This window comes from Falco cherrug, chromosome 6 (genome assembly GCF_023634085.1).
Source record: "Falco cherrug isolate bFalChe1 chromosome 6, bFalChe1.pri, whole genome shotgun sequence".
In the NCBI taxonomy this organism is placed as follows: Eukaryota; Metazoa; Chordata; class Aves; order Falconiformes; family Falconidae; genus Falco; species Falco cherrug.
Genome location: NC_073702.1, coordinates 4,581,480 through 4,603,997, shown reverse-complemented (window position 1 = coordinate 4,603,997; position 22,518 = coordinate 4,581,480). Strand labels below are relative to the sequence as shown.

The 22,518-nt window shown below is 37.8% G+C and overlaps 1 protein-coding gene across 1 annotated transcript in view; it reads right to left on the bottom strand.

Annotated features, from left to right (window-relative positions):
* Nucleotides 1–22,518, bottom strand: part of MDN1 (midasin AAA ATPase 1) — a 103,863-nt gene that overhangs the window by 63,484 nt on the left and 17,861 nt on the right. Inside the window, exons 10-33 of the mRNA XM_055713446.1 lie at nucleotides 21,441–21,634; nucleotides 20,214–20,295; nucleotides 19,342–19,437; nucleotides 18,165–18,277; nucleotides 17,487–17,635; nucleotides 17,309–17,369; nucleotides 16,518–16,729; nucleotides 14,947–15,050; nucleotides 13,757–13,901; nucleotides 12,262–12,358; nucleotides 10,555–10,668; nucleotides 9,764–9,911; nucleotides 9,493–9,603; nucleotides 8,510–8,661; nucleotides 7,880–8,058; nucleotides 7,312–7,520; nucleotides 6,113–6,259; nucleotides 5,215–5,356; nucleotides 4,958–5,092; nucleotides 4,743–4,881; nucleotides 3,661–3,799; nucleotides 3,435–3,565; nucleotides 1,478–1,622; nucleotides 217–346 (exon numbers count right to left, since the gene is read on the bottom strand). Coding sequence (XP_055569421.1) covers nucleotides 217–346; nucleotides 1,478–1,622; nucleotides 3,435–3,565; nucleotides 3,661–3,799; nucleotides 4,743–4,881; nucleotides 4,958–5,092; nucleotides 5,215–5,356; nucleotides 6,113–6,259; nucleotides 7,312–7,520; nucleotides 7,880–8,058; nucleotides 8,510–8,661; nucleotides 9,493–9,603; nucleotides 9,764–9,911; nucleotides 10,555–10,668; nucleotides 12,262–12,358; nucleotides 13,757–13,901; nucleotides 14,947–15,050; nucleotides 16,518–16,729; nucleotides 17,309–17,369; nucleotides 17,487–17,635; nucleotides 18,165–18,277; nucleotides 19,342–19,437; nucleotides 20,214–20,295; nucleotides 21,441–21,634 — 3,274 coding nt within the window. The remainder of the gene's footprint in view (nucleotides 1–216; nucleotides 347–1,477; nucleotides 1,623–3,434; nucleotides 3,566–3,660; nucleotides 3,800–4,742; nucleotides 4,882–4,957; nucleotides 5,093–5,214; nucleotides 5,357–6,112; nucleotides 6,260–7,311; nucleotides 7,521–7,879; nucleotides 8,059–8,509; nucleotides 8,662–9,492; nucleotides 9,604–9,763; nucleotides 9,912–10,554; nucleotides 10,669–12,261; nucleotides 12,359–13,756; nucleotides 13,902–14,946; nucleotides 15,051–16,517; nucleotides 16,730–17,308; nucleotides 17,370–17,486; nucleotides 17,636–18,164; nucleotides 18,278–19,341; nucleotides 19,438–20,213; nucleotides 20,296–21,440; nucleotides 21,635–22,518) is intronic.

Below are 22,518 nucleotides of genomic sequence, written 5' to 3'. Positions count from 1 at the left end.
CAAATACAGCCTTGAACTTACTTCTGGCTAGCCGTGTAACAACATACACAATGAGGGAAGAACAAAGTCCGAACTATTTCATAACTGTCCTCAGACAGAAATGTACTTATTGAAAAAGGGGACACACAGGTGTAAATTCTGAGAAAATTTCAGCAGCCTCCATACTAATTTGTTTTTTAACAATGTTTGAATACCAATACAAGGAGAAATACCCACCTCGATGGTTTATTCCGCTCAGTGACAACCCTGGATGAAGATTGTGTTTTACAATCTGTATCAAATCATCACGGCCATTGCTTTGCGGACACCATATTTCTGTAAATCTGTTGCGCAATGCAGGAGAAAGCTGCAAATGAGCAGAATGACATAGCAGTTGAAGTTACATGACAGCATATTACATAAGGTTGCAGTTAACCGATAGCCTTGTAGCCCTAGTACTTGCAAACAATAAATAAAATTACCAATCTAGACCTTTCCTTCTAATATTGCCAAGGTCACTCTGTAACACAATCTTTGAGAGAATGTGGATTTTAAGATTCCTAGTATTGGCATCAATCCAGGAAATAAAAGATGAAGAAAGTTGAAAAGAATATGGGAAGAAACGGAGCTGGTTTGCAAGGACCAAAGCTCCATTTCATTCTAGGACATCACATATCAAGCAATAGCTACACAATGTCCCTTTGCATACAAGAAGCAAACTACCACACGGAAATTTGCCTTCAATTGGAACTCGCTTCTGTAATTCCTCTTTTCCTCTGGCTGAATTAGTCAAGCAAAAAAACATTAGTGTAAACATAATGCAGAAATAAATCCCCTTTAAACACATGGCTTTACAATGAGTTGTTCTGTACTGTAGAAACCACTGTAAATGGAGTATCCATCTTCTTTTGAGTAGAAGAGCTTATAATTCCTTTTTTTAGTCCTAGCTCTCAACACTGCTTAAAAGTTTATTTTGTTGGGTCCCCCTCCCCCCAGTCTGTCCTAAGTTACTTAAAGCTGAACTTCAGAAACAGATTTCCTCATTTAATGAGAAAGGTCTTTGGGGATGTGATGTTCATACCCACTGAAAATTACAAGATGACTTCCGTCACTTTCTGAACAGTATTACAGAGAATAATCTATTACACAACTTCACACTACTCCAGACTCACGTTAGAGTTGGATTTTCTTGCTTCCTGAGCCACAGTTCCTGTACTTGAAGTATTCTACATACCAAGTCTACCTGGAGTATTTAGAGGCCTGAAGTTTTCTGACTTTCTGCTGAGCATCGACTTAGTGTTGTCAAAACGTCAGCACACAAAAGTGACGAAAACCAGATACATCCTGATCCTCCTCTACAGCAAGGAAGCAGATACCTCCTAGGAAGCACCGGAGGCCAGAACTGGCATGACACATTTTTGCATTGCACCTCCAAATCACTAAACAGTCAACATGACCAGAAGATACAGGCTGTATTTCCAGTTGCTTTGACATTTACCTCTTTTTTCCCAAAGTCACCTCCTGGGTTCATGGTTGCAAGGATACGGAATTTCTTTCCTGCAACTAACAGCTCTACCTCATTTTCCTCATCATCTTGACCACCTTTTTCAGCAAGTACCAATGTCTTTTCAGCTTCAAGAACACTAGAGAAGGTTAAAAAAATGTTTTAAATTTCATTTCACACTTCAAAACGTCACTTAAAAATGAAAATCACATGAATTGGGCAGAAGTCATATAAAAATTCAAAATAATAATTTTTTTAAATCTGTTCATCCTCCCCAAATGAGAACACTTCTGATATTGTTCAGAAGGAAACTCTACCCAATCCTGTCAATAAGGTTCAGCTCAAATGATCTGTCAAAAAAACCTTACCTAATAAAGTGTTGCAGCACTCTCCAAACTAGCCAGCTGCAACAAGGCCTTTTACCATCACATACCAGCACACTCTTCATGCCAGTCCCTCTGCTGCCTTCTCCTAGTCTCTCCTCATCCAGGGCACGCCCTCTCTGCTTCTCCCTCTTCCTCAGCTGCTCTCTCTTCCGTGGCTGCCCAACCACTTCACAGAACCAGCCACAGCTGCACCTTGTCTACATCGGCCAACCCACCGCCCCTGAAGCCAGCCCACAGCTGTATGTTATCAATGATAATTAACCTGCCTTCATTCCTCTACAATAAAGTACATACCTCACAGATCTCTTTACAAAAGCAATGGCAAAATGTACATTCATAGGAGCTAGATAAAGAGATCTGCACAATGAGCCAGTCTTCAAGGTGACAGATTATACATCTGAGAAGCATTCTACTAGGTTTCTGTGCTTTGGGGGGATTTTGTTTGGTTTATTAGCTGTACTTCACTGTATGCTGAAAGCTGTGAAAGTTTGAGCTATTATCTGTTTAGAAAGACACTGCTTAGTATCACTGCCAAAATAAACTTTAACTGAACTTTATGAAAGATAGATGCAATAACACAATGAAACAATCCCAGCTTGTAACAGAGAGGGTCTGGATATGGTAGAAAAATAAAGCTTCTAGTCATCTCAATATAATGGGCAATGGAAAAGACTAAAATGAGGGATACTGCTACAAAGAGATAATGACATGAAATTTGGTTTTTGGTTTGGATTTTTTAATTTTTATTTTTACACACACAAAGGAGGGGAAAAAAACTAGACATTGTTTCTGGGATTTGATAAGATGCATCATTTTCAAGAGCTCACTGACAGGCTGAAAATATGAATATTACAGATGGTAAATTGGAGATTTTACTTTTAGTTTCCAATTTGACTAATGCTGTAAACTGTCTTCAAATACTGTTTAAACTGTTTCAACCGAACTTGGGTTTATGTTCTTAATTTCTTTATCCAGGGACTTGAGCTACCGAATAAAGGAAACACTTTCATCTTATCTTTGTCGATGAAACAAATACAGCAATTTGAGCGCAGAGCAGTCTGCAGCAGCACTATAAGGCCAAATGGAAAGTAATGGCACCAACCAAAGCATTTAAACCCAATGATTCAGCGTACCAGTATATGTCAAGCAAACATATACACATCTGCTTTTCAGTTGAAGTCCCTTTCATTTTTCCAGGTATGTTAAGACATCAAGGCAGGTAAGACAAGGAAGTTTCATCTTGTCTTAACTTACTATCTTTTCCCCCAGCTGTAACTAAAATTGCACACAGCACAAATTGTCTAATTAATTACTGTGATTAAAGCTAGCACCTCTGTCAGATGACAACCAGAAAACCAAAGGAAACTGGCACAGAAGTTGAAATACGAATAAGGCCAGAGTTATTTGGGTCATTCTCCCTTCCAGCAAGGCCTACAACAATGAAGACAGCAGCTCCCCCAGGCCAGGAAACAAATCTGCGTAAAAGAAGGTAGATTTACCCTGTTCACACTGTATAATGAATAGACACACTGAGGATACTTAATACTCACACATTTAAGACATACCTGTTAAGTCGCTCTAGTACAGAATCATCCGCTAAGGAAATCTCATCAAGGAGAAAAAAACCCTCCTCCTTCATTGCTAAAACAAGGGGTCCATCACACCACTCAAAGAGTCTAGAACCATCAGATTCCTCCTAAGAAATGGAAAAGGAAGCCAAAAGTCATTAGTAATTGCTACTTTTTGCTTCCATTGTCACACCATCCAAACTGCTATCTATGCAAGACAAACCTGGTCTTTTGACCTCTGTCTGACTGGTCGCAGTCCTCCCAGGAAGTCTGACGTCTCCATGTGCAAGTGACAGTTCACGGAGTATAGCTTCTGATTTGTTAATGCTGCAAAGATCTGACAAATGGTCGTTTTACCACACCTGCAAAGTAATTTAATTGAAAGGGAAGAATAAAAAAACCCAAACCAATCAGCTCACTTTGGACAGGATTCATACTTTTGTTGAAGACCTATGCAGCAAGGACTAGCATGCAGATTTCCTTCTGCTCCTTTCCTTGAAAGAAATGTATGCGAAGTGAAGTCATTTTTGGCACAACTACTGTTGCCAAGTTGGGCAAGATGCCTTTAATAAAATTTAAATCAGTATCTGCATTGATGGATTTCTGCAGGTTTAAAGTCAAACTTATTTCAGCTTGCCCCCACAGGTACTCAACTAGCCTAACACTGCACTAAACTGGAGATGCTACATGTCTAGACCGAGCCTAAGTCTGAGGATATAAACTGCTGAGTATCTAGAGTTCTCATTTATTACCTAAATAATTTTACTCGCTTTTCCTGCATTTTTCTTCCCTTCTCTCCTACAAAAAATAACTCTCCAGATTTATAACCAGCATAGGAGCAGACACCATCGACTTCCACAATCTCCTTTACAGCATATGAAGCAGTGGGGGAGGGGTGAAGTAGTTTTAAGAGCTTGAATATAGCCTTCCTACATGTAAAGTGAAGGTGCTCTGAAACACACAAGTATCAAGATTCCCCAAAAGCAGTCTCTCCAGCGAGGCACAGTGAGACTCTACAGGGCATCTTGTGAAAAGCGGTGACAGAAGTCAGCTCTTTCCATTTTTACTACTTTCTGTATAATTTCTACGTAGTTATACATAATGCAGATAATCCCCTTCAAGATTTCTGCTGATGTAGATGTAATTGCTTCTCCTCAATAGGGAACTGAAAAACTTGCAAGTCTGCCTAGACAGAGGCTGAACTATCCCAGGTAAAGCAGCACTGAAGCCCACACAACCATTTTGTGTCCGACTCAGTGGCTGGTGCAGCACTAAAAGGAACTACATAATGAAAGTTAAGGTTACCCAGTGTCTCCCACCAGCAGTACGGGTTCGCCAAACTCCAGGGCTCGTCCCACCAAAATGGCAAGTCTTCTCATCCCTTGAGTCCAAACAATATGGTTAAAATCTCTGTCCATCACTGACATCTGTGTGGAGGATTTATCTGCAGGACACAAAGCAATCCATCAGCTTCCATCACATCTAGGGAACTACCAGCGTGGTCCTTCTAAGAAACTCACCCAGTAGCTTTTTGACGCTTTCCCCTGAGAAAAGACACTCAGGATGCAGTGTTTTCTTGAAGTGTTTTTCAAGGACCCTCTGAATAACATCTACCTCCTCTTGCTTCCTGACTCTGCCTGCCAGAAGCATAAAACCTATATAACAGAGGAAGAAAGCAATTACTAATCAGTGGTTAATCAGCAACAAAAATTTATACTTAAGAACTGGGGTTAGAAAGCAATTTACAGACACTTTAACCTGATGTAGCAGGGCTCACCATCATTTGCTAAGTGCTGAAGCCAGTCATAGTCCTTTTCCAGCTGTTCTGCCAATCTGTACCTTTCAGCCCAACGAAACAGATCCCGCAGGGTAATGAACCCATGCTTCCCAGCAAACACCGTTGAACCTCTGCGGTAAGACTGTCATAAGAACAAAACATGAGCCATTTTTTCATGAACCTGTCTAAATACTTAGAGCAAAGCTAATCTTTGCTGTGACACTATTCAAACAAACTGTATGGAAAAAAAAAAAATAATTGTACAGTCATGACTCCCTAACTCAAAACTACCTTTAAGCAGGTATTTGATAGGTACCCAGGAACAAAATATTATAAAAATAAATTAAAAAAACTAAGAAGAAAATAGGTACCTGGAAGAAAATAAAATCCAAGCAAAAGATTAGGTTCTACACCAAAATACGTATTAGCACTTTGAAGCATGGTCTGGTTTGTGTTGCTGCAATCGCTTTTAAATACAAGATAGTATGTAGCTACATACTGAGGGTTAAATGCCTGTTACACACAGGAATGTCAGAACACATCCAAAATTATTGCTTAAACACAATACCAAATTTAGCATGAGCCAAAGACAGCTACAAATTCAATACCATACTTTGCATCCAGAGTAAGGGATTATTCTACACATCAAATTCCAAGGCCTTTGGTTAGTAATTTTTTTTTTTTTCTGCTAGCAGTCTCACAAATCTGACAACACCTTCTCTATTCTCTGCCTTAACCAGTGAACTAAGTACTTTGGTGGGTCCTCTTCCATCAGTTATGGTTTAGGTTTTTAAGTATCTGCCAGCTAGCAACACCTTGCCTCTCCAAAGGAATTTCTACCGCTTTGTGCTGAAATATGTTTGCATGTCTTCTACAAAAAGAAGAGAGACTCTCATACTTGCAGGTCTAACATGACTTTGACAAGCTTGCTGCAATAAGAAGGTGGCAAACTGCATCGCTTGTACAGGATTGTTTCCAGTTCAGAGCTTGGCAGTTCATCAAAATGCAGCTCCACAAAACGATTTCTGAAGGCTCTGGACAAAACCTAAAATATGAGAACATACTATTGCTTGAACTTTTTCCTTTGATATTCCTCATGTCATGTATCTTCCCCTGCACATCCAAAGAAAATAAGGATAGTGCCATAGCATATAAATTAGCACATACACATGAACATTGAAAGAAAGTTAAGCACCATCTAAGCACCAAACAGAACAGCCACTTTGCTCACTCCCCCTACAATGCGATGGGAGAGAGAATCAGAAAAGTAAAGGTGAGAGAATTTGTGGTTTGAGATAAAGACAGTTCCGTAGGTAAAGCAAAAGGTGTGTACACAAGCAAAGCAAAACAAGGAATTCATTCACCACTTCCCATCAGTAGGCAGGTGTTCAGCCATTTCCAGGCAATCAAGGCTTCATCAGGCGCAATGGTTATTTGGGGAAACAAAGACTGAACATCCCCCTCTTCCTCCTCCTCCCCTAATTTGTATTGCTGAGCACTATGTCATATGGTATGGCACATCCCTTTGGTCAGCTGGGGTCTGCTGTCCCAGCTGTGCCCCCTCCCAGCTCCTTGTGCACCACCAGCCAGCTCACTGGTGGGGTGGGGTGAGAAGCAGAAAAGGTCTTGACTCTGTGCAAGCACTGCTCAGCAATAACTAAGGCATCCCCGTGCTATTGACCATTTTGGTCACAAATCCAAAACATAGCACCATACCAGTCACTATGAAGAAAATCAACTGTTCCAGCCAAAACCAATCAAAACGGACACCAACAGCCTAAATCAAATCTCTTTGCCGGTGCTCTTGAGCCAGAAATGCCAAGTCAAATGTAATATACATGAACTCCAGCTCAGTAAAGCACTTAAATCTCAGCTACTAAGAATTAACTAGAAATTGGTATCTGCAAAACGAATAGCCAATGTAAACAGAACCTAGCTGTTTTGAAAGTTAGTCCACAGCCACCTCAACTTCTACCTCTTGACAGTTTCATGTTAATGCTGTGCTACACATCAGAAAGTTTTCACATCAGACTTCTATGTACAAGAAGGATTAATTCCCTAGAGCCATAGCTACTCAAAGGAAGAGATTATACAGACCTTTCTGCCACCATAGAGTCCCGGAGGATTTTGTGTAGCAAACAGCATGAAGCGAGGGTGAGCTTTGACAACTTCCTGGGTTTCAGTAATGAACAGCTCCCTGTTATCATCCAACAAACGGTTGAGAGCCTCCAGAACATCAGTGGGAGCCAAATTCAATTCATCTAGAATAATCCAGTAACCCTTTCTCATTGCATCTATAAGAATGCCTTGGAAGGAACAGAAAAAGTCCTAGATAAAAATCTAAGAAACTAAATGCAACAGAAGTATGCATTCAGACTTTCAGCAACCAGTTTTACTCAGTATAAAATCTAATCCAGAGATGGAAGCAACAGTATTGTTTAAATTGTTGAATTATCTTCTTCATGTCCAATAGGACAAGTATGATGAGACAAACATGAACTCCTAAGAATCCACTGAAATTCACGTAAGTGATCTTCATAATATGTAACTACTAACTTTATGACAGGCCATTTCTCTATTGTAATAAACCAGACAAGTTAAGCAGAAAGGAAAAAACAGTGGAGTGAGACAGGAATTTGGAGTAAATGTAATTATGCCCACTCACCTTCCTTAAATACCAACTTCCCAGAGGCATCTGATGTATAACAGCCAATATATTCCTGGATGTCAGTATGCTCATGATTGTTAATCCTTACACAATGATTCCCAGTAGCAGCAGCCAACCAGCGAATTAAACTGGTCTTACCAACAGAGGTGTCGCCTTGAATCAGTACTGGATGAGTCCTAAAAAGGGTAACCAAAGTAGTGGTTTAGAAGCACAAGTCATATCTTTCCAATATACAAGATATCAACATTGTTTGCAACTTTCACAGATCTACATCACCAAACTTTGGAGTATCCAAGATCATATGCTAACAGGGGAACATGAGTAACTTTACTCCCAAGTGCTAACTGCTACCCACGGCAAGTTTTACATAGCAGTGTGAAATAAACAGGTTATTCTAACTACAAATTTCTAGATTATCATTTAAATAAAACTAGGATGGCAGTAAGACTGTTTAAAGAGACAAGAAATAACAGGTATGAATTCAAGTCACTGTATAATGAAAATTTAACTGTAGAGGGAAAATAGGTACTCATGCCAAACAATAAAGGCTAGACAGACAGCAACACCTGAGGCCCAAATAAACATCTTTAATTTAGTTTTTTAATAGAAAAGTTCAAACCAACTTACCCTGCAGACACAACTCTGGCAATGTCTTTCAGATTAAGCTTAACTGAAGGGGTTAGCACATACATCTCATCTACAGTAGGTTCTTTATCTCCAGCTGAAATCCAGTATCCTTCTATTAGTATAAAACTCCCTCTTTGGGGTTTTGGTATTTGCTAAGGAGACATGACAGAAATAACAGATTATATAAATGAGTTTTAATTTGCTAATGAAGACAACTACTATTACACCACTGCAACATACTCTGTAAGAAGCCATTTTAAATTAATCCCTGAACACTCCTGCGGTAAGCACTGTCCCCTTGTCCCAGAATGCAAATTACAAAAAAGCCTGACCAGATTATTTCAAGGTCATGAAGCAAGAATCTTTGCCAGTGCCAGGAAAATAAAAATGTCTCAAGAGTCCTAGCACTGAATTTTGAAGTATGCTTTCAAGCAGGAAATCAGCTTCTATCTTTTTATATTCATACACATTTTCTAATATGAAGTGTTTTATTTTGAAACAAATACCTGTCTCTTACAACTGGCTTCCTCCTCCCACCTGTCCAGTCCCCTCTGCAAACTCATGCTGGGCTTCCAGCACTTAGCAAGATCCTTCCTTTCCCATTAGAGACAAAGCACGGATGTTTACTTTGTATCCGTATGTCCTGCATTCAGTCTAAAAATAAAAAGCCTGTGGAAGCTCCTCAAAGTCTGTGAAAGATTTACAGTTGCAGGTACTGTATTAAGCTGCCCACATTCATAATGCTGTAATTATTCAGACTTCCATATAATTTCAAATTAACAAACTAGCTAACATATGGGCATTTCAAGCAGAAGTAAAACATTACAAAGGAACTATTACTTTTTTTTTTTCCTAGTTCTTATCTTTGTAACATGAAAAACAAGATTAAAAGAAGGAAATGTCAAGGAAAAAGGCAAAGAGGACAACTCAAAATAAATTCTACTCTGAATAATAAACAGTTCTATACAGGCTTAGTTACCTACCTGCTTGAGAAGGCTTTTGATGTTGCCAGAGACTATATGTTGGCAAATTAGCTTTTGAACAATTGGGTGAGAACCTCTGTCAAGCTGTGTCAGGAAACTCAAACAGAAGCCCTAAGAAGGAGGATTATTTTCAGTGATAAAATGAAAAATTATTAGGGGAAAAAAACAATATTAAGGAATCATTTCTGTTCAATACCGGACTTAGAAGAGAATCATCATCCTATACCCAAACAGTCTTTGTAGTGAAACAAACCCAAACATAGGTAGTCACCTCATACAGTGAGCGTGGTATGCTGCTACATGGATTAGATGCTGCAAATCTCAGTGCCCTGCAAAGTGTACGGAGGCTGTAGTGAGGTCTGTGGCCAGTTCCATCTACCAGCTTTGTTTCTGCTTCCTTTCTCACAGATAAATAAAAGCTGCAAAAATAAAGAATTAGATTGTACTATTACTGATCAGACCACTGGAATTAAACCCGAAGTATGAACACTTAAGCCTATCTCCAACTGTCACTCTTTTCACAGGTTAGGAAAGCCATGCCAAATTCTGCCATCTGTACAGTCAGTGAAGCAAAACAACAGAATATTTTAGAACCTTATTTTTGAGAAAGCTTGATATACAGAGAATGCCTATAAACTCAAAGTATTCTAAACTTACAGTAGTGCTGCAGGTTAATGCAGTGAGAGAGTACACCTTAAACTAGGGAAAGAAGGGTAACTTGACAAACACACAAAACTTTCATTGGTATGATCTACAGAAACAAACCATTTTATTAGCCTCTCAAATGGGAAAGAGGCCTGCAACAACAATACTACTTTTTAACTGGTGCCATCAAGAAAGCAATTCTGAGTAAGAAAAAGTAAATCTCCTCCCCACAAGAACAGAAACCTTCAGAATGAAGAGGATGGATGTCTATGCTCTTCCATTTCCTAAGGCTATGTGAACTATTGCATAGGGAGCATTATGGGGTTTTCCAAAACAGTCTAACCACAGACTACAGTTACATACTTTCTTTTTGTGACTTATTCCCTCAAAGATTTGAAGAGATTACAACCAACTTACTTCACAATTCCTTGTACTGTATTTTTGTTCACATTCAAGCCTCTCAGATAATCCATGATAAGAACCTGCAAGTCTCCTTCATTTCTCAATTCCTCTACATAAATTTCAGTAAACCTGTAAGAATCAAATCAACCCGTAACACTTAAGGCATCTGATTATATTAAAAAAATCATATTATATATGACTTGCATGGCATACACATCTAGAATTTTGTAAAGAGCAGAGAAACAACTTTCCAGACTACCTATACACAGACTCAAGAACCAGAGTAATTAAAAACCAAAAGATCACTACTAATACTTCCAAGCAATTTATCTGCATTATTTTAACTTAGTAGACTGAAAATAAACTATGGAACTGTATTTTTTAAAATTAAAATTCTAACTGGTTTGCAACAGATATCCAAACATTACAGCCTGAACACTGGAACACTGACACAGCACAAGCACTTTTCAAAGTGAGCTCTCTAGTGCTCTCTATTTTTAAAGAGTGGACACTTACAAGATATCACCCATTCTAATTTTGTTCTGACTAGCATATCCAAATTGTTTTCTACTTTTACAAATAACCAGCTCAGCAATGACAAAATGAGAAAATTTGACAAATAAGCAAAGGAAAATTAGCAGCAAAACATGGGCTCACTCAAGTTCTGAGTATCTTTAAATACGTCAACAGAGTGCTTCATATTTAGTACACTACACTGGTAGCTCTAGTTAATGAACATACTTTCTAACTGTTACGTAGTCCAGTATATTTGCATAAGGTTTTGAAAATTAGTCTGCAGCCCTTCCATACCATGCATTATAGCTGAAACAATAGCTTAGAACACACCACAGCAAACCCAAAACAACTGAGGAATGCCATTAACTTCAGAGGGGTGGATGTTTTTGACAAATGTAAATACAAATTCATTTAAACTTAACAAGGCATGCTGAAGCTGAAGTGTCCTTTCTTCTGTATTACACTTTCTTTCCTTTTGCTACTAAGTTAGGTGAGCTAATAGCAATTGAACATTACTTTGCTATTAATAACTATAAATGACTAGTTACATATAGTTAGTGCCTCTCTACAGCATTTATGAATCTGGTGAGGGACTTACACACGTGACTTTTGGCACTCATGAGGGAAACTGCATCAAATAAAAGCAGATCTTTGCATTCAGAAACAGGCAGTACCGAAGAATGGATGTGCCACAACTGCAATTTCCTGGCTACAGCTTAATTGTTTGAAGATTTCACATCAAATAATTTGAGTATCACACATCTGCTCCACCATGCAGAACACCTTCCTTCAGAGTGACCAAGCCTGGATATACAGCACCTCTGAGTTATTGAAAGAAAGGCTCCTGAACAGTCACATCTCTCTATTAACCCCATCAGTAACAAACGGCTGCAGTAGCATTTCCAGACACTGACAGCTTAATTGTAGAGAATGATCATTCCCCTGCCCCCAGTGACAGCACTCTGCAGTACTGCTAGACCATTTGCTCATGCTCAGCAACTTTACAGAAGTATTTTCCTGATACTATTTCATGAAAAACCTTCACCATGATGCGGAAAGTACCTCTCGCAGGAAGTTAATTTGAGTTCAGACTTACATCCCCAGGCTTCAAATAAGGTGCTCTTCACTGGGTCAACTCGTGAAGCTAGTTAAAACTCTGAAAAAGACAGTGACTAAGTATTCTGCCACAGAATCATTATTCCCTACCTGTTTCTTATTCCTGGAGGAAGATTTCTCTTTCCAACATCTGTAGCTGGATTCATGCATGCAAACAAGCGAAAATCAGGGTGACGGACAAGAGGCTCTAAACAAAAACAGAAATAAGAGACATAAGGGTAATGCTAAACACAGTGTATTTATTATGTTAAAGTAGGTATATTTAATCTGAGTCAGTTTTCTATTACTGCAAAACTACATTTTCTTAAAATGCAAGGGTGAAAAGTTTTCAGAAAACAACCCCATGTAATTTTGTTAGAAGTACCTCTGCACTTTCACAACAGCCAGAGGCAAATGAAACTCTGACTTTTATTTGTGCATAGCAGGATGTTTTAACACCACAAAATATTTCAAATATTTTAAAAGCCCTAAACCTGGAACTCCTTCTGTCTCTTTCAGAACAATGGCAGTGTTTCCCTTAGCCAGGAAGAAAACGCAGTCTAGAAAGCTCATAAACATTTGTGTCTATCTGTAGCTCCCGAAAACAATACTCAGCAATTGCATTTTTTAACCTTTACGTCTGTACTGGCTCTGACTGGGAAGGAGTTAACTTTCTTCACAGCAGTCCCTGTGGTGCTGTAGAGAACACACCAATGTTTTGGTTATTGCTGAATTGTGCTGGCACAGCCTCAAGGCTTTCTCTTTTTCTCTCCCCTGCTCTCCCTCCTCCAGCAATTAGGCTAGGAGGGAGCAAAAGGTTGGGAGGGAACACTGTGGGGACAGCTGGCTGACCCAAACTGGCCAAAAGGATGTTCCCTACCATATAATATCATGCTCAGCAATAAGAACTGGGGTAGAGGAGGCAGGGGTGGTGATTTTTTTTTTCCCCAAGGTGGCTGCTGCTTAGAGACTGGCTGGACTTTAGTCTGTTTGTGTGAGCTGGTTAGTGACTGCCTTTGCATCACTTGTTTCACATGAGTTTTCTTGCTTTTACTCTCCACTCATCCTGTTGAGGGGTGATGGGGTGGGAGGAGCAAGTGAGCAGCGTATGGATGCTTACCTGCTGGCTGGGATCAACGCACAACGACTCAGAAAAAGCAAAAGCGTTGTACACTTATTTCTAGCTGGAGAATATATTCACAGGATCAGTGAAAGATAATTACTACAGCAGCAACTGAACCTCATGTCCCATGCCTTTATCCCATGCCTTTATCCATCTAGCTACCTCAATTTTATTTAAAAAAAAAGTTACATGCCTTGAATAGTCTTTAGAAGCAGTACTTACTGAGGGCACTAGAGAGCTCTGCTCCTTTTAGAGTACAAAAACGCAAAACCTACATCTGGCATGCTGAAATCTCCTGAACCACAGTGAATTAAAACTCCCACTTCTTGTATAAAACAATGAAGTCTAGAAAGAACACATTATTCTCTTCTGCACACACTCGTTTTAGTGGTAAATATTCTCAACTTATTTTCTGCCATGTATGATAAAGAATTCAGCTAACTGGATAGCAAGACATACCATAAACAAGCACAGAAACAGTACCTGTGTCTCCTCTGTCTAGTAACACCAGTGACCCAGATGATCCTTCCAATAAACCACTCAGGCACTCCAAAGTCTCTGCTGCAGCCAAGTTAATCTCATCCAATAAAATCCACCCTCCTTTTTTTACTGCTTGTGCCAGAGTACCCTAGAAGTAAGATCAATTTGTTAATTATATCATGAGCAATGCTATATCAGCTGAAGCATCTGTATACTGGAAATAATACTTGTTTTGCAGCACGTGGGTTGATTAGACAAATGGCAATTTCAGACCATTTACAGCAACAGCAGTTTTATTGCTTTCCCTCAATAACAGCAATTATTTTGCAAACTGCAGAAGTCAGACAGTTATCACCATTATCAGCTGTGATTTACACTGGCTCAAATATAACAGAATTAAGATCTCTTATTTGTACAATGCTACCTGTCAGTGACATCCATCACTGTGGTGCATAAGCTTCACTGACACCACTACAAGAATAAAGACAGTTAATTTAAAGAAATCCAAAGAAGAAAGCAATATTATGTTCCTTAAGGAACTTTATCTTATTAATTAAAACTATACTTAATTCAGAGGTTCTCCAACTATTCATACAGGTATTTTTTAGAAAGAGGACTGGTCAACGTTTTACACACTTTACACAGAATTTGGGAGCATATATTCAGTCTAATATGGTGACAAGGAACAAGCATGCATAAACCAACATAGTCACCCCTAATCACACAACGTCATTAGAATATTATATCATGGGTTTGAAACATTTCGAAAAATCGCTTCTAGATGAAACAGCATAGCTTCTTAACATTAAATCCTTCACAAAAATCCCTAGGCAGGAGCATGTCCTCCTGGAAATTGGTCAAATGTTTTTTTCTAATCTCATATACTTGAAAAGATATGGCATACTGCTGACGCTCTTCAATCATACCAGTCCTAATTCCTATTATACAGCACTGAATTACTGTGTGACCACAAAACACTCTCCCACCCTGCATTTAACCACCACGTCCCTGAAGCATGCTGCTTCATTCATTCCACAGAGTTATCATGGAACAAGTTTTACTTCACAGCAGGATTCTTGTAGGAATAGGAAGCTATTCATACATTACTGATTACAAATAATAATAATAATAAAATACTAATTTAAATGCTTCTCCTTACTCCTCCTATCATCAAAATGCAAATTTCTACATACCTCAACAAATGCAAAGAGAAGAGCATTTTCTGTCATTTTCATCTGTTGATGAGCATGATTCAGTTTAAGACCAAATGCCTCCCACTTCTCCCTCAGCGGTGAGCCTGCAAGCAGAGCAAATTTTAGCTTGTACCATCAGAACAATAGCACAAAAAGTGTTTAACAACAGTATTTTAATCAAGTTGTTTCAAGCAGAGATACAAGAGTAAGCTTGACTGAGCAATGAAAACATTCAGGTTGTACAGATGATATCTCATGAATTAAAACAAACAAAACCCCCAAAATTAAGTTTTGCTGTGTTTTTTTGTTTTCAATTTAGCTGAACACTACTGATATGTGGGTACAAATAATTTGCTATTCATTCCAGCATGTTCTAGCTTAGGAACAAATAGTTATGCTGCTCTTGGTTCCAGCATGGCTGTTACCACTCTCCTAATTCTGAGACAGACATCTCAGAAAAACAAATCAAAAATTACAAGCCTTATGACAGAACACATTAACAACGAACACTTCAGTATCAGTAAAAACACTGTTGCTTATCAAACAACATTATTTACTATTGCACTTATTTCAATTATTTGTTTAAAGCTACAACCTGAGGTATATGCAGAATCACAATGACTTAAGTTGCTAGCTTTGCAATTTACAGATTTCAGCTTGTTTTTATTGTAGGATTGTCAATACTTGGAAGAAGTGGTCTTTAAAACTTCTTTTTTTTTACATTTGCGGCCTTTTATTTTAATATCTGCATATTCAAAAGAACCAGTTAAAAGAAGCAGGGAGACAAAGTTCATAATTAAGTTTACTTCAACTTTTTACAAAAGCTACAACTTCACTTGTTCAGCAAGCCTAGAATCAGAAACCACTCCACAAAATACCAACATTGCCTCTGTCCCAAGTGGGCAGTGAAGTACAAAACAGGAAAAACTTATTTGGAGACAAAACCACAGTGAAAAATATTAAAGCACTATGCAAGCCAGCATCACTGGCAGTAAAACCAAGTCATCAGCAAGCTCTTGTAAGTCATTACTACCCTAAGAGAGCTATTACTTTGTGTTTGGGGTTTTTGTTGTTTTGTTTTTAAAGCAGGATCTAAAACAGACCCAAGGAAATTCCAGGAGTGAGATAAATTAAGAATACATTCACACAGAAGACTAACACAAACAACAAAAACTGTTCATCCAGACCACAAACCAATAAATGCTGAGTGCAGATCAGATGTTAAGGGCACCACAGGTCAGACAAGTCAGCCTTCAGGCTGTCCGACATAGCTATCTGCAGGGATGAGCTAGAAAAAAAAGAGGAAAAAACCCCAACGCCCAAAACCCCAAAGAAAAACCAAAACAAAAACCCAACCACTATTCTAACAGTGTTGTGAATGTTTGAATGTCTTTATGTAGACACAGATTGCATTTTTCAAAACCAGAAGAAAGGATGTCATAAATGGTGATAAAAACAAAAAAACCCAACCATAAACAAACCCAAATTCAACAAAAAAAATTCACCAGCATACCTACTCTTTGCAATGGTTCACCATTAATGATGTGTATTTGATCAGTCTGAATTCTCACCTGATGCATTTTCTTTTGCTTCCTTATTAACAGCAGATTTATGAATATGCTGCATTAGTTTTAGCAGATCATGCCAACGTTTCTGCCTGTAGCAGGTCTGAATGTGTCCCAAGAATGTCTGATTTTTCTTCCTAGAGAATGTCTGAGAGAAAAGTTCTTCAAAGGACTCTCGCAGAGGTAACCAGATCAGCTTGTTATCCACAGGCTTATAACTGAAGAGAAGCAAAAAAATAATTACTTATTTGTGACACAAGAACAAGAACTAGCATCTGTGAACTAAAAAACAAACCCAAACAAAAATACCAACAAACCCCCAAAACAAACCCAAAACAAAAAACTGAGTTACTGAAACAACACTGAAGGAACTCTGACTTCCCCAGTTACATCAGTGATGTAAAATTGCACATATTTAAATGCACCTTAAGAGGCAATCTTATAAAGACAGGACCACCCTGGTAAGTCAAATACTTTTACTACTACCAACCAGTATGTCCAGTGAATATTTCATTGTATTTATATTGAACAGCTTAGCCATTTTTAAAGAGACATTGGGTTGTACTTTTAAATGACTTCATCACATACACACATGTGCACACAATTCAGTGAAACTGCCTCTGTTCTTCAGCAAGGGCAACAAGGTTTCTCCATGCAAACGTGTTTAAGACATTTATGCTACATGAAACAGGTGTCTAAGAACAATTCTTTAACAACACAACAATATTTGTTAGAAGCTTGTTCCAATACTGCCAATTTGTTATGCAGAAGGCACAAAACAGTAGTCAGTGACTCACCCCCCTAACAGATCTGCTGTGTCACTTTGTTGGTTCATGTTGATAACCCTCAAATGGTGTCCTTGAAACAGAAATAGAAAGCACAATCAACTTGGGTTTGTTTTTTTTGTTTTGTTTTGTTTCTTTGTTCTTTTTAAAATCACCTTCGTATAAGTTACAGTCTTCACACTTTATTTACCAGTAATATGCGCAAGGTACTGAACAGTCGAGGTTTTGCCAGTTCCTGTTTCACCAACCAAAAGCACAGGCTCTCCTTTGACAACACAAACAGCAAGCTGTTCAATCAATACTGCAGATGGCCGTGTGGCAGCAAAGGTTTGTTTTGCTCTGAAAAAAACAAAGCAAGCAACTAAAAATCAGAATTTACCAAGGAGCTTGTTTCAAGAGGAGTGAGTGGTTGAATGTAGGGGTTTTTTTTCATTGAAAAAACAGGTTTGGGAAAATATAGTTCCAAGATATCCTTATAAGATACTTATTTTTCTCAAGATACAACCTAGAAATTCAGGTTTTCTAAAGAAATTCCTGTTCAGTGGAGTTACTGCCACATACTACAAAAATCTCCCTTTACAAAGATAAATTCATCAAATCTTGTAACAGCAGCTGTGGATCCACAGTGCTTTGAAGAAACTAATTCAACAGAAGCTGAAAATCTCCATGCTTTGACTGCCAGAAGTATGATGCAGACAGTCTTGAAGATACACAAGGTAAGACTTAGATCACAAGAGAAAGAACTCATCACATTCCTTTCATTATAGTGAGAACATCCAAATTCCACTTTTTAAATCCTATGACTTCCCATCTATTCTATTCCACCACAAAATATTTTGGTTCACGTGGAAACTACCACATATTCTACCTTTGTACAGTGAGAGCCTGGGTTTGCTTCTTCATGAGATGCACTCTTCCGACAGAGACTTCTTGTTCCCGTATTAGAATTTCTGGTTTATAGAGTTCACAGAAGAACTCTACCTGTGGAGCAAACATCAACATTTCCAATACTGATGTTGTAGGCAACATCGCACTAAGAACACCCATGCTATGCTACCAGTATTACTTTGCAGCAAGCTAACTTTTCATGGTAAGATTTTAGGTTTTGCAGGTTTTACATACTCATCACCTAAGACGATCATCTTCTGAGGACCTCAGAAGTGTTATCGCATGCACAAACAATGTCTTTCCATTTAATAACTTGGTAATGGGTCTACGTCTATGCCATTATATTTCTACTTCATCTACTTCCATGGTAGTTCAACTACATAAACCTGAACCTTGAAACAGTTATCTTTAATAATCAACAAACATCCCTCAAAAAAATCTTGTGTAAACATGGATATTTTGCCCTTGGCAGAGGACAATACACTCCTGTATTGAAATAATGTAAAGTAAGAAGAATAAACAGAAAAATCCATAGAAGATTCAAGGATCCACCTGTCCGCCCAGCTGGCAAGTTTTTCCATCTTAAAGTAACAAAGGAGGAAATTTTCTTTGCAATCAAACTTCTGTAGTCAGACATAGCTGACAAAGTAATGATTTTGTGTAATTCAGACATTTATATCCCACACTATTAATACATAGTTCCTAAGCTCTAGAGAGAGACTCGATTTTGGAATCAATGATTACAGAACAAGTAGTAAGGAAGATGATGTTTCTTTCTGATCTCTTCATTTAAGTGATTAAATTCACTGTAACCACCAAAGAAAAAACACATTCTTTACTGCTCTATGTATCTAGCAGTATCATGTGCTTAGGCAACAGTGCCTTTGTTCCAGCTGTGTGACCATTCTTTTGCCTAATGAGGCCATTTGCAATCTGAAACAGGTTCACCGGAACTTTCAGAGAAGAAAGCATAGCTGAAAATAAACAGGAGGAAAACATAGATCCTGTGATAGTACAGAGAGCAAAAAAAGCATTTGGAACAGAGAGATGGGCATAATTTTAGGAAAAATAGCAGAACACATTCAAATTGATCACTAGAAAAATTGCAAGTTATGGAATATTACCAATAAACATAAGTTAATTATAGCTCAACTTACCTTTTTTTTGGAAATGTTTAATTTACTTCCAATAACTTTTGCCATTTTCTGTCTGCTCCCTTGGTTGGACAGCATAGCTGTGAAACAGTCCAATGCCTGTCAAGGGTAAACCAAACCAACTTCTTCAATACCAGTTTTGTATGATATCATCTGACAAGCGCCATATCTCAATTTACACGAGCCCGAATCCAATCCAGCCATGGTAAATAACATTATTTCACTGTCCGCAGACTGAGTCAAGCAATGGAGTTCAAAAGGATCTAATAAAAACTTCTAGACTCTATAGTGTAGTGGATTTCTACTGAAAGAAAAAAACCTTTCAGCGCCCAGTCACAGAAGCTATTTTTAGATGAATGGACCAAAACTAAGAAGGAAGCAATGTTGTAAGACCTCACATCTTAGAACTACTTCTAACTGATGCACACCTGAAAAATTCCAAACCTGGAATATAAATTATGCATAGGAAAGTGGGAAAGAAGCCTCCTATTACAAGAAAAAGGAAAATTTAAAAATTTTACTCTTAGTCATATGCGATCCACACTATCAGTTAAAATTATGTTGTAGCATGCTGTTGATATGACAGCAGTAAGTCTGGATTGGCTTTCAGCACATTACCGAAAACAACCTTCCCAGTAGTAAGGAAAGCCTCCAACAGACGCATCATAAAAATTCCAACTATAGTCCAATTGCTTCAGATAAAACTAAACATCAACACATTCACTAAACACATAAGCATAACATAAAAAACCTAAACATAAACACATTCATTAAACATAAACTAAACATCTCACATTCCCAAACAGATTATTTTAAGATATGTGAGACAATGCTTGAATTTGGGTAAGCAATTTCTGGATCAAGTCTTACCGCACCTCCTGAAAAATATTCACTGCTGTTGTTGAAGAATTGCTGTCAAAGTTGTAAGCAATCCTGCCGCACCAATTTAGTAAGTCTCTAAAAAGAAAACCAGAAAAAAATTTGTACAATCAAAACCAAGCCAAAAACACACAGTATCTTCTTTCACGTTCAGCTTCGGTCGTTATATTATCTTCTGGCAAATGCAAATTTAGTTGTTGTGCAAGTTGTACACGGGAAGACACATATAAGTAGGGTGCTAATTCTGAAGAGCAGCAGAGCACATAAAGACCAACAGTGTTGCTTTCAGATACATTGCTTAGAAAAAGATAATACATACTCTATTAAACCATAAAGTAATTACCAAATTGAAAAAATTCAAAGCAGCAAGCTCTTCATCCAGGAAGATATAAAACCCTATTTTTTCAAGATACTGAAAGATACTTCCAAGACAAGCATGTGGGTGTTTTCTACCACTTTTCAAGACTCCTTATCAACAATAAAATTTTAAAAGACAAGAAAAAGGAAACATCTAATCCTAGAAAAACAACTGCTGTTTCAAAACTAGTGGCATTCTTATGCTTCAAAAATATTAAGATACTACCCACACCTAGTATTTACTGACTAGTTCACAAAGCACTACTGGTTACAGAAATTCCACGAGTAGAATTAACATTTGTTACGAGACTAAGAAATAACTGAACACGAAGCTGCATTTCGTCATAAAAATTCTGAAATTAATAGTACACTACAGATACGATTATTTCAGTCATCTAAGTTAGAATGCTGTGTCTAATATGAAATTATCTAGATGAGCAAATATATACTATTACTGAAAACATCATGTGCTAGCTCTTGTGAGAACATTACATAGTCAATTTCAATTCTTAGCTAGAACTGATATTTTGTGTTAAAATTAACAGAAAAATAATTCATATGGCTTGATACCAAATTAGCAGCACATATGACAAAAGATACACTTTTTCATCACACCCCCCACAAAAGGATAGCAAACAGGAAGTCCTAAATAATTCACATTGAGGTTTTTTTATAACATAATCATTATTTTCAAATGAAAAATGGATTTTCCCAGCTTTTATGAAATTCCAGTTTAATTTCTCAAACTTTTATCACTATTTAAAAAAAACCCAAAACCCAAAAAACAAACAAACAAAGATAAATCCTTCTATCTCTACAGCTAGATGACTAAACTTCCTTCAAATAAACATATAAGAAAAGGCAACCTTAGAGATAGTTCTCTTCCTTCCAGATTCGGTTTCTTATTTTCTGATCTTGATTCTGATGAGTCTTCTGGTATGTGCCTGGAGCCAGAAACACTGTTTTCTGATGCCTGATACTTATCTCCTGTAAGGTGAATGTAAATGTCTAGCAAGTGATCGGTTACAAGAGCAAGGCTGGGGTATCTCCTTTGAAGAACCTGAAAAAAAATATTAAAAAGAATAATTTAAATCTTTAGCACCAAAAGTAAACCATCAGCCCCCCAGTTTTCACAGAATATACTTCAATAGATACTCAAGCTAGCAAGCTGCGCAAACCCACCCTCTTGGAATCTCTCATATGAAGAAAATGAAAGTTATTGTGATTGGCATGATATTGATTTGGATGGCAAGAGTTAATTTTGTCAACTCAACTCTACCACAATTAATTTAATACAGTTGCACAAGTACCAACAGTAAGAACAAAAAGTACATTCAACCTTATCTAAACTCAAATCATGACCATACAACTTTACAACTGATAACAGAAGTTCTTACCTCCTGTCCTTTTTATGACTGAACTTTTTTTTTAGAATTCAAGTTGTCTATTCACTGTGCTGACAAAGACACATTAAGGGACTAATTTTTCTTCTGTAATTTCCTTTCAGCTCAGTTCTCTCCACTGAAGTTTGCCAACCAAAATTATTGCTTTACCAAAATAAGCTTTTCACAGATACAGGCCAAGAACACTGGTCCTACTGTGGCAGACTGACTTAAGACTACACAGAAGAACATGAGTCTATTTTCAAGAGAAGAACATGGGTGTTTTCTACCACTGTCTCTTCTACTACTACAGAATTTTACTACTACTACAGAATTCTACTACTACTACAGAATACACAGCCTTCGATTTATGTATTTTTGTGACTTAGGTTACAAAGTTACAAAAAAGAACAGCAAGAACTTAGTGGTGACACATGTAGCACTGAAGCTTCCTTTTTTCTTAAGGTTTTGACATTCAAGTTTTACTTCAATACTGACCCTTTCTGGAGGTCGTCTTCAACATCAGTTTGGCCAGATAGCCTTTTTGAACACTGCAGCTGTG